This window comes from Chiloscyllium plagiosum, unplaced genomic scaffold (assembly GCF_037043375.1).
Source record: "Chiloscyllium plagiosum isolate Xiang-an unplaced genomic scaffold, Cpla_swu_hap1 HiC_scaffold_10, whole genome shotgun sequence".
Taxonomy (NCBI): Eukaryota; Metazoa; Chordata; class Chondrichthyes; order Orectolobiformes; family Hemiscylliidae; genus Chiloscyllium; species Chiloscyllium plagiosum.
This window is the reverse complement of record NW_028270148.1, coordinates 31,900,462-31,912,896: the sequence shown is the minus strand read 5'-3', so window position 1 is coordinate 31,912,896 and position 12,435 is coordinate 31,900,462. Positions and strand designations below refer to the sequence as shown.

At 40.0% G+C, this 12,435-nt stretch overlaps 1 protein-coding gene across 1 annotated transcript in view; it reads right to left on the bottom strand.

Moving 5' to 3' along the window:
- LOC122553174 (lutropin-choriogonadotropic hormone receptor-like) overlaps nucleotides 1–12,435 on the bottom strand; it is a 111,154-nt gene that overhangs the window by 67,486 nt on the left and 31,233 nt on the right. The window contains exon 2 of the mRNA XM_087990964.1: nucleotides 11,107–11,178. Coding sequence (XP_087847090.1) covers nucleotides 11,107–11,178 — 72 coding nt within the window. The remainder of the gene's footprint in view (nucleotides 1–11,106; nucleotides 11,179–12,435) is intronic.

Here is a 12,435-nt window from a genome sequence, read left to right as displayed (position 1 = left end):
CTTCTGACATACACAACTATTAAAAAAAATTGCCATTTAGTAAATGTTGCACTCTCCCCTTCCAGTATTTATTCCACTTATGATGCCTGTAACACATTTTAAAGTTTATTTTATTGTAATTCACTACAAATTTGTCCTATTGTCATAACTCTGGGCAGCTACATACAAGGTCTAACCCAAACTTTGTTTTTTGCATGTTTTTATTGTGAGATACCTATATAATGATAAATGAAGGTTTATTCACTGAAAATGTCAACACCCTAGAATTTCATTAAATTTACAGCAAGCCTGCTGACTTTATTGAGCATCTAGTGTCATTAGTATGTGAAATGCAATGTTAAACAGAAGTCAAGATAAACAATTAGGCTTGAGAAAATTGTAGGACTTACACAGTGGGTATTGTTTAATGAAGGCAACACAGGGTCTCACAAGTCCTGCCGAGATGAGGCGAGCACTCCATTGTCTTCCCGGGGAAGACATGGTACATTAAATACCAGTTTTGTACATAACTGAGCAGCAGCAGGCCTTCACAGGATCAAAGACCCATGTGGAAGAAAGTCCCAATCCAGATGCTATCACCAATCAAGGCTGGCAGCTTTTCATTGATGGGAATTGCCAATGGGCAGGTGTGACTGCTGAGTTACTTAACCATCTTAGGCCTACGATCACCATGAATGCAGACACTGGTGAGCAATGGCAAGATGGGATTGGAGGAATGGAGTGTCCAGCCAGGGAGGGAGGGGTTAGCAGCAAGGACTGGAAGGGTGATTCATAGTGGTCCACCCCCTTCCCAATGCTGGGTTGCCTGATCAGGGATTGCGTACTTTTGAACATTGGGCCTGGGGTTAATAAATAAGAGTTTCTACTGAATCACCTTCAAAGATTAAAGAAACTTAGAGGTAGTGTTAAACTAGTGTAAAGTGTCCTCATTTTTTTTCTGCTGAAATTTGGTGTTACATTGTCTTGCTATCATTTAATTTGCTGTAAGTTTTTTTTGGGAAACTCACAGTCATTGTCACTTTACATTCTGGTAAACAATCAGTATCATATGTGTTTAACTAACTTGGAGTTCTGTCCTCTTATGCACTAGTGCATGGTGTTCAAACCAAGTAGGCAGCAAACCACCATATCTTTTTGGAGACAATTATCCAGCCATCTCTTACTATATTAAGCCAACTCTACTTATACACAGAGATGATTAAAGAACAGTTCAGATCTAAATATAGAATTCCACTCAACCAAAACCATACTCAACTATTCCTAATACACGAAGTTCTAATTAGCCAATTTATCTACCATTCACTCTGTGTACAGTTTAGTGGACAAAACAACTACTTATTCAGGAGAAAGTGAGGTCTGCAGATGCTGGAGATCAGAGCTGGAAATGTGTTGCTGGAAAAGCGCAGCAGGTCAGGCAGCATCCAGGGAACAGGAGAATCGACGTTTCGGGCATAAGCCTGAAGAAGGGCTTATGCCCGAAACGTCGATTCTCCTGTTCCCTGGATGCTGCCTGACCTGCTGCGCTTTTCCAGCAACACATTTCCAACTACTTATTCAGGTCCACTGTATAGCATTCTAACTTAACACTTTTCCAATTCCACACCATTAATATGAAAAAAAATTTAAAGAGACTTTAGATTTGTCTTTGAATACACAAAACAGTTCAACAAAGTGCTGTAATTGCTAGCAATATGAAATAAAAGCAGAAAATTCTGGAAAAACTGGGTTTGTTAGTATTTGTGAAGATAGAGAGTTCATAATACAGTTAAATGTCTTTTCATCAGACACTGGAAACTTTAGAAATGGAAATAGTTTTGACGCAATTGAGAAGGGGCAAGGATGGGAAAAAAGAACAGAAAGAAGGGAATGTGATATGGGGGCAAGGAAGGAGGAATCAATTAACGGAAGGATTACTTCTACAAACTCAAGTGAAGTAATAAGGGAATTCTTACTTGTGAAACAACAATAAATACCCACTGCTCACTGCCCACATACGATTAATACACAATTATCAGCGCAGGCTAGGTTCAACTTGTTCCAGCTTTGCCTCCTGCTGAGTCATGCCACCCTCAATAACAAATTTAGCACTGGCTGCATGGTTTAGTCATAAAGGTGAATTGGCAGCACAAAGTTTGTGTGCAGCTTCCAACAGAAGCAATAGACATGTTAATTGTACATTGTGATCCCCTTTGTACATTTTCAGGACTTTCAAATATTTACAGTCTAGTAGCTCGATCCAAAATAAGAATTCTTGAATAAGATATGCCTTTCATACATGTCAATAGTCCACAAAGGACTACTGCAAGTTATTGCTGATTGGAAGCAGCATGTTACAATCAATATTTGTTACAATTTGCTGCAACTAGTTTGGTTTTAGTTTGTCAAAAATAACACTTCAGTCTTGTACTTTAGGAATTCTAGGTTGAGTTTCTCTTCAGCTATCATGAATGAAGACATGCAAGTCAGTCAGTGCATTTGATAACATCATCAACCCCACTTAAATACAGAGGACAAATGTAAATAAACTTCAAGCATAACTTTCAGAACATTTATTACTTTTTGCATATTTATTTCCATGTAATTTATTTCTTTATATGGAGCTTTAAAGACATGACTTGCATATATTTGTAGATGGAAACACTGCAGCAATACAAGGGGCATTTTTATTGACTTTCTCATTTCAAAAGTGAGGATCAATATAATCATGTCTGATTTTTAATTAACCTCTACACCATAAATGCATGTTACATTTACATCAAATTACTTAGGTTTATCTCTCCAAACTTTGATTGAATTGATCCACATATCAAACTCTAAATAAGCTTTTAGTAATGTGCCCAGGTAATTATGGTTAGGTATGGCAACACCTAATTGAAGTCATACCTGGTACATAGGAATATGGTTATGGTTATTGGAGGTCAATCACCTCAACTCCAAGATATCTCTTGGAGGAGTTTCTCAGGGTAGTGTCGTAGACCCAAATATCTGTTTTATCAAAGACCTTCCTTTCAGCATAAAATCAGAAGTGGAGATGTTCGGTGATGATTGCACAATGTTCAACATCATTTGTGACTCCTCAGATACTGAAGCAGTCCAGCTCAAATACAAGATCTGGGCATTAACCAGGCTTGGGCTGACAAGCAGCAAGTAAACTTCATGCCCCACAAATGCCAGGCAATGACTATCTGCAGCAAGAGACATTCTAACCACCAATCCTTGACATTCATTGGTGTTACTATCACTGAATCTCCCACTATCAACATCCTTGGGGTTACCCTTGACCAAACACTTAACTGGACTCACCATATAAAGACAGTGGCTACAAGAGCAGGTCAGAGGTCAGGAATACTGCAGGAAGTAAATCATCTCCTACTCCCCAAAGCCTGTTTACCATATAGAAGGCACAAGTCAGGAGTATGTGCTGCAAGGATGGGTGCAGCTCTAACAACTCTCAAGAGGCTTGACATCATCCAAGTTGAAGCAGCCCATTTTGTTGGCACCACATCCACAAATATTCACTTGTTCCACCACCGACGCTTAATAGCAACAATATGCACTGCAGAAATTCATCAAAGATCCTCAGTAGACAGCACCTTCCAAATTCACAACAACTTCCATCTAGAAGGACAAGGGCAGACAATACATGGGAACACCACAACCTGCAAGTTCTCTTGCAAGCTACTCACCATACTGACTTGGAAATATATTGCAGTTCTATCACTGTCTTGGGTCAAAGTCCTGGTATTCCCTATGGGTATTGTTGGTCAACTTGAAGCACATGGACTGCAGCCAATCAAGAAAGCAGCTTGCCATCACCTTCTGAAAGGCAACTCGGGATGGTCAATAAATGTTGGCCAGCCAGCAATACCCAGATGCCACAATAAGATCTATTTTTTGCCTTTATACGTGGCAAACCCCTGTTCACACCTTGAGATTGTAGAGGACCCTAATATTGCGTGCATGTAAGTAGGATATGATTTAATTTTATCTTATGACAACGAGTTTGCTTTCTTTTCACTTATTGTGGATTGTGGATCCAGGTTTCAGAACTGTGGAGGAAGATGAGGCAAACAACAAACGTAAAAAGGTCAGATGTTCTTAAAACAAAGTATCTGTTCTAAATAACTCGCACCCAAAGAAATTTAACCATATTTGAGGGAGGTTGTTAAATTCAGGAAATATTGATGGGGATTGGAAAGTAAGTAATGTAATTCCAGAAATCCTTGCTTAAAATACTCTAACTCTCTTATCTTTCATTTCTCCTTTAAAACCTTGCTTAAAGTCCACCTCTTTTGCCAAGCCTTTGGCCATTACCCAAATATCTAATTCTGTGGGTCAGCATGAAATTTTACTTTGTAAAACTCCCATGAAGTACCTTGGGGTGATTCACTACCTTAAAGGCACTCTATAAAATACAGATTGTTAATACGGATTGGTTTATAATCTTATTTTTCCAATCAAAATGCTTCATTTTATATTTCTGTATTAAATTGCATCTGTCACATGTCTTTCCATTTCATCAGTCTGCCTTTTTCTGAATTTTATTACTATTCCCCTCTTCATGTATTACTTCTTTTGAATTTTGCATCATCTTCAAAGTCTGAAATTATGCTCTGTGTACCCAAGGGTTGGTGCTATTATTTTTGAATACATATTGAATTGAACAATGGGTTAAGCTCTCAATATTTTCAAATTGTATAAAGGTGGAAGACAAATATTTAGGAACACTGCGATCAGTTTAAGGAAGATTTATATCTTACAGGTAGCCAGAGCAACAGGTAGCAAATGCTAAATGGAACACTAGTTCACAGTAAGAGAGACAAAGGTGTATGAGTTTGTTGATAAAGTTATTTAACTATCAACCAAGTATTTAGCTGAAGTTAAATGATAAATAGGGTACAGGTTGTACTAGTAGAGAAACACAACAACTTTGAGAGATTATTGCTGCTAAGGTGCCAGTTCAACCCCAGATCAAAGCTGGTGTATTGCATACTTGAAGAATTTCATAATAGCCAGCTTTGGAGGATGATGGAATTGATTACTGAAGGTGATTCCAAACATCTGAAATTTCAATTTTTTGGAAAGTTTTTCTTGCAACCCTAACCACTGTCCAGGAGCAGGGAGGTGTACACATCCCAACTTGTTAATGGACTTTTCTCAGAGTTTAAAGTCTCTCCTTTCCAGACAACTTGATGAGAGACTTTGCAGATCCTACCATCATCCAGTATCTTCGAGGAGAAAGTGAGGGCTGCAGATGCTGGAGGTCAGAGCTGAAAATGTGTTGCTGGAAAAGCGCAGCAGGTCAGGCAGCATCCAAGGAACAGGAGAATCGACGTTTCAGGCATAAGCCCTTCCTGATTCTCCTGTTCCTTGGATGCTGCCTGACCTGCTGCGCTTTTCCAGCAACACATTTTCAGCCATCAACCAGTATCTGGGCAATGTCACAGTTTCCAGTGCAGTACAATCAAAATCTTCTCAATATCCAATCACTGCAATGGAGGCGCAGATATGAAGTTAATCAAGGTCATCTTGCTGGCATTCAAGCTCAGACTGCTTCCATCGCTGTTGCTGGTAACAGTGTCCAATAGGACTTTCAAAATCTCAAAGCAGTCCAGCAATCTGTTCTCCAACTCTTCACAAGGATTACTGAGGCACTTCACTAGGGGAGTGGCAGTGGCTTCATGCAGCATGAAGCTGCTGTTTTCTTCCAGGATGGCAGCTTTTCATGTTCCTACCACTGTTGCTCATCAGTAAGCTTAAGCTGTCACTACCCTTGCACAGTTGGTGCAGCCCAAAATTCTAGACTCAGAGTTGCTTAGGGACATGCTGTCAGACTACCTTTACACACCCCCATCCCCATTCACTCAGAGGTCAGGAGCCTTTCATAGCCATGCTGTAGCCACCATAGGAGTTTGGGACCAGACAAAGTAATGTAAACCCTGAGTGAACTCTACAGAATGATCTCTTGAACTTTGCATAGAATGATCAATAATTTGCAGGACAAAGTTAGTGCGAACGGTTGTTTTGTCATTTTGTTTCAGCATTGTTGTCAAAAGAATGCTGTGATGGTAAGGTGTGTAGCTGTTGTTAATGGTAATTTGACATATAACCCAACAAAATAGTAATCGGATGATGCAAACACAAAATGTTCACAAAATGGGATTTGATGGTTGACTCCTTATCCTCAGTTAAGATTAGAGTGGTGCTGGAAAAGCACAGCAGGTCAGGCAGCATCCAGGGAGCAAGAAAATCAACGTTCATCAGGAATGGATTTTGCCTGAAACATCAATTTTCCTGCTCCTTGGATGCTGCCTGACCTGCTGTGCTTTTCCAGCACCGCTCTAATTTTGACTCTAATCTCCAGCATCTGCAGTACCCACTTCTGCCTCCTTATCCTCAGTTATTCACTACACCACATGTGGCAAGGGCTGTGTCCTTATGTGGAGAAAGTGAGGACTGCAGATGCTGGAGATCAGAGCTGAAAATGTGTTGCTGGAAAAGCACAGCAGGTCAGGCAGCATCCAAGGAGCAGGAGAATCGACGTTTTGGGCATGAGCCCTTCTTCAGGAATCTATCGACGTTTCGGGCATGAGCCCTTCTTCAGGAATCCTGAAGAAGGGCTCATGCCCGAAACGTCGATTCTCCTGCTCCTTGGATGCTGCCTGACCTGCTGTGCTTTTCCAGCAACATATTTTCAGCTGTGTCCTTATGTGACCAAGTTGTGAGGATCCTGCAGACAGAAGGCTCTGCTAGAGTCGTGCAGATTGCAAGCTGTTGAGTACCCAAGTAAGCTGCTCTGCGATGTTACCTCTGACAGCATGGCTAACAATGCACACATTCTGGCCATGTGGTTGAATTATGAAGCAGAGTAATTGGCCAGTCTTTAAGTGAATTATCCTGGCTGTACAGCAGCCACTGTTTGATTTTACATGGCGCCTCAAATACTCACAGAACAGTGGGCTGATGTAGAAAAAGAAGCACCATGACTGCTCCAGGCTAGCAGGTATTCACCGAACTGATGTACTGTGACTCGACACATACCAACTCTACACTCAGCAAGTTGTATCCTTTACAGTTATAGAATATCTCCGTGGTTGGTTTCTGCAGCATGCAGTTGATGGCAACTTGTACCATGAGGAAGCTGACACTCCTGACAAAGCCACATGCAAGCTCCACATGCTTCCCTCTGATCAGAGAAAACCTAGAACTCCCCTCTCCTGGGATATAGGACATCTGTCACTCCCTTGTGGAGCAGTGGATAGCAAACTGGGAGATACTGGAGATAATATATTTTCCTGCTATAACAGCAATCATGTGAAGCAATTCATGGCCATGGTCATCATCGTGTCCACTGAATGCACTGTCCTTGCCCTGCTGCAATTGCAGATCTGGCTGCAAGAGTGACAGTGTTGTGTGAGCTTTTCATGTAAAACATTGACAATGCACGCACTGCTCAAGGTTTACGTGAGATAAGAGAAATTCTCCTCAAAGAAATCCGACTGAGAGTCTTTTCTAATCCCTCATCCTTTTATGAGCTGCTTACCTTCTTTTGTGTTACCGCTGCTCCATCTCCTAATCATCCTACACCCCAAGGAGGATGCATTACTGAAATTCATATTTCTGATCCAGAGGTCAAGCTAATTTTTTTCTCGAATGTGCTCTTGAGATTTTCAAAGGCCATGTTTCAGTTTTCAGAAACTTTTCCTTCTTAATAGCTAATTTATTATAGTTTGTTATGGTCATATATAATTTTTTATAGTAATATAGTAACGATATTTGTGTTGACATAAGGTGCGCTTGCATTCATGAAGAAGCAGAATTAGAAGGATCCTCATTCATTATCAACAGTTCATTGAACTTACAGCCACAATACACAAGGAAAGCATTAATCTCCTGGGCATCACAGTATTTAAATGGGCGCAAGACGGCAGGCATAAGTTACTACCAATAGTTATCTTTTAAAACAACAGATACACAATTCTGTATTCAAAAAGCTATCACTCTAAAACCACTTTGCCTAGACTGGTTAGGTCACAGCTACTGTATTTCCGTTGCATCAGCTCAAAGCTGGAACATTTCAATCAGAAAGTAATGGTCTGCAACATGTATCTCAATCCTGGATGTAAATTTACCAATTGTCACACCACTTATTATAGGAGTCACAACGATTTGTGATGCAAATGGTATGTTAATATTTGTGGAAGAGGGCTTAAGCATTGGAGCAAATAAATCCAAACTCTACAGTACTGCCATGAATCGTGGTCAATAATTAAACAACAAGGCAGAAGAGGAAACTCCATAAGTATTTCCATTCTCAGTGATGGGGGAGCCCAGCACATTAGTGAAAAAGGAAAAGCCGAAGCATTTGGGATAATCTTCACGTAGAAGTGCCAAATGAACAAACAATCTCAACTTCCTATCAGGACCAAAGTAACACAGAGGCCAGGCATCAGGTTATTTGAAACATTCTATAAGATTTGAAGAAATGGCTGGCATGAAAGGATACAACAAAAACTATGGGCCCTGACATCATTTTGGCAATAATCAATCACAAATCTAGCCAAGATATTTCAGTACAGCTATAATAATGGCACCTACCCAGTAATGTGGAAGATTTCCTACAGAAAAAGTAGGACATATCCAACCAGGCCAATTACTACCCTATCAGTCTCCTCTCGATCATCAACAAGGTGTTGGAAGGTGTCATCAAGTGGCACTTGCTCAGCAATAACGTGCTCAATAACAATCAAGCAGGGCCACTCTGCCCCAACTTCACAGCTTTTGGGCTGAAAAGGTGTTGGTGGAAAAGCACAGCAGCTTAGGCAGTTTCCAGGGAGCAGGAGAATCAACGTTTCAGGCATCCCGAAACATGCCCGAAACGTCGATTCTCCTGCTCCCTGGATGCTGCCTGACCTGCTGTGCTTTTGCAGCAACACATTTTCAGCTCTGATCTCCAGTCCTCACTTTCTCCTTCACAGCTTTTGGGCCAAACACAGACAAATAAATTGAACTCCGAAGGCAAGGTGAGAGCTACTGCCCTTCACATCAATGCAGCATTTGACTGAGTGCAATGTCAAAACACCCTAGCAAAACTGTGTCAATGAGAATCGTCAGCAAACTCTGTTGATACGAGACATTGCGTAGTACAATGGAAGATGGCTACAGTTATTGGTCATTAATCCTCAGATGTGTGTCCTCGGCCAAACTCAGTTCTACTGCTTCTTTCCATCATAAAGGCATATGTGGGGATAATTTCTGATGATTGCAAAATGTTCGACAACATTGCGAATTCTCATATACTGAAGCACCTCATGTTCATGTGCAGCAAAGCCTGGACAATATCCTGATTTAGGCTGTAACTTTTAAGATTCACACCACATAAGTGTCAGACAATGACCATCTCCAGGAAGAGAGAATATAATCTTCACCCTGATGTTCAACAGCATTACCATTGCTATATTTACCATTGACAACATTTTGGGAATTAACATTGACCCGAAACTGAACTGGACCAGCATATAAATACTATGGCTAAAAATGTAGATTTTTGGCTTACAACTCAGTGTGGCCTAACTTACTTCCTGCCTCCTCAATATCCATCTAACATCTGCAAGGGGCAAGTCAGAAGTGTTTTGGAGTACCTTCCATTTGTGTGGTGGTTGCCATTTCAACAATACTTGAGAGATTCAACATAATCCAAAGCAAAGCAGTCCACTTGATTTGCACGCTATCCACCTCTTTCATTCCCTTCACCACCTCTGCACAGTGGCAGCAATGTGTGCCGTGTACAAGATGCACTGCAGTAAACCACCAAGGCTCCTCCGACTGCAGCTTCAAATCTGCAAACTCTATCACTTACAATAACAATAGCAGCAAATACACAAAACAGCACCTGCTGAAAGTTCCCTTCCAAGCCTCAACTGCCCTGACTTGGAACTATATCACCCTTCCTTCACTTATGTTGAGTCAAAATCCTTGAACTCCCTCTCTAACAACACAATGGGTGTGCCTACACCCCAAGGTAATCAGTAGTTTGAGAAGGCAGCTCAGTACCACTTTCTCAAGGGTTATTAGGCATGGATTATAAATGCTATCTTATAAATGCTAGAATATGCCCATACTCCACAAATTAATAAAAAAGATATGAAGTTGGAAGTTCAGTTTTGTGTTAAATGATGAATCCTAGTTGCGAACAATCTGTTTTAACCTAAGAGAGCACCAGCATAGCAAAATGGAATGAGTGGTGAGGATATGTAGCAAAAAAGTGTAATTATGCAGAACTGGATATCAGTCAGATACAAAGGTTGGAGAAGTAATGGAAAATAAAGCTAGTTGTCAGCATCATACATGGATGCTGACAACTATCAGCAATCATCAGATTATGTCACTGAGACAAAATGTGTAGACGAAGAAGGGAAGGGACAAAAATAAAAACCCTGAAGTTATGGTACATGGTAGGTAGGAGGCCTTTGTTGGAAATATTCTAGCTAAGACTTGATAGATAAGAGTGAAATCAAATATCCAATATAATACAATACAGCATAGCAACAGGCCCTTCAGCCCACCAAGCCTGTACAATTCCTATACCTTTATCTAACCACTACTAATTGTCCATATGCTGTTTCTATCCCTCTGTTCATCTCCTGTTCACATGTTTATCAAGATACACCTTAAACTTTGCTAATGTGCCTGCTTCCACCATCTCCACTGACATTGCATTCCATGCACCCATGACCTTCTGTGCGAAAAATGTTCCCCGCACTTATCCCCTAAACCTTTCCCCTCTCACCTTGATCCTGTGCACTTTTGTAGTTGACCTTTCCAAGCTGGGAAAAAGTCTCTGATTATCCGCCCTATCGATGCCTCTCTTAATTTTGCAGACCTCTGTCAGGTTGTCCCTCAGCCTTCATATTTCCATTGTAAACAATCCAGATTTATCCAGCCTCTCCCTGTAACCAGGCAACATCCTGATAATATTTAATTCCATGAAATAATTTTTCCCTTATGAAATTTAGATATTTATAAAATGCAAGTATTTTGGTCTGATTGAATTGTCATTATTTAAAACACTTTCAAAATTACCAATTCAACATTTACTAAACTTACATTCTTATGATATTGCTAAGGCCTTCAAAAGAATAACTTTGGATCGTTTTCAGTGGCAGATGAGTAAACCTCCTGGAGATAAAAAGAAAACATGAATGTCAGTTGATCAAACAAATAATTGAACAGTTTTTTGCTGTTTCAAAATAATAGTTGCTTCAATTAAATGGTACAATGTGCAAAGTATTTTAATAAGGAACCTGAGCATGTTATTTCAAAGCAATAGTTATCTGTTAGGGAGGGAAGACTTAGTAGACTGCCCTATGTTTGTGGTGGTGTTCCTACCATTTCTGATTTCCAATAACAATAAATGTAGTTACCAAAGGCAAACCCATCAAATTTCCCTATGATAGTAAGATGGCTGCCAATACAGGTCAAATACATAGGGACCCACAGGTTCTGAAGGATTAGGTAGACCTGTGGATGATAAAAAATAAGATATAGGAGCAGAACTAGGTCATTCAATCCATCAAGTTAGTCTGCTCTGCCACTTAATCAGACCACGGTTCATATAGTTCCAGTAAGACATGCCTATTTTCTTACTCCATTCCATTTGTTTTCACATGCTAAACTTTATGCAGTCAGTTCTGCTATAATGCTTGTTTCTTCAACACAAATTGGCTTTAACGCGATTGAAAAATTTAGACGGTTATTTGTAGAATGCAAACTTTCCTTACCTGTACTGGTTATAACGTGATTCTGCCTCCATTAATTTAAATGGCATGGCCATTGCACAAATTTTCCTATGACGTGAGATTGCACGAGAATGGAGTTACCCGTTATATCAAAACCAATGGTAGTAGCTTTTTGTGATTTATGCACATGGACCCTAAAATTGTTTTCTGCTGCTTCATTTGGCAGTCTTTCCCAACTTAAGTAGCATTCAATTCCTCTAAAATAAAATGAAGAAGTAAGAATGCTTAACTTGCAAAACAAAAACAGAAACTGCCGGAGAAATTCAACAGGTCTGGCAGCATCTGTGATGAGAAAACAGGATTAATGTTTTGAGTCCAGTGACTCTTCGAGTTCTGTTATTAATGCTGTTTTCTCCCCACTGATATTTTTTATTGCAAAAATATACTTTATTCATAAACATTTTTTAATGTATATACACAGGTACTAAGGCAGTTCTGCACAGTCTTTGCAGATTAAGAGAAAAACAAACATTGGAATTTGACATTTTCTGCAGTTGTAAAAACCAAATGCATTTCCTACTCACACATGTCACTATTTACATATATTTAGGGAGGTTCTGATGACTGAATGGATCTTCATTATATTTTGACCGTAGACAGTGGTCTTTCTCTACTATGACTTGGCGGCTGCTGTTTT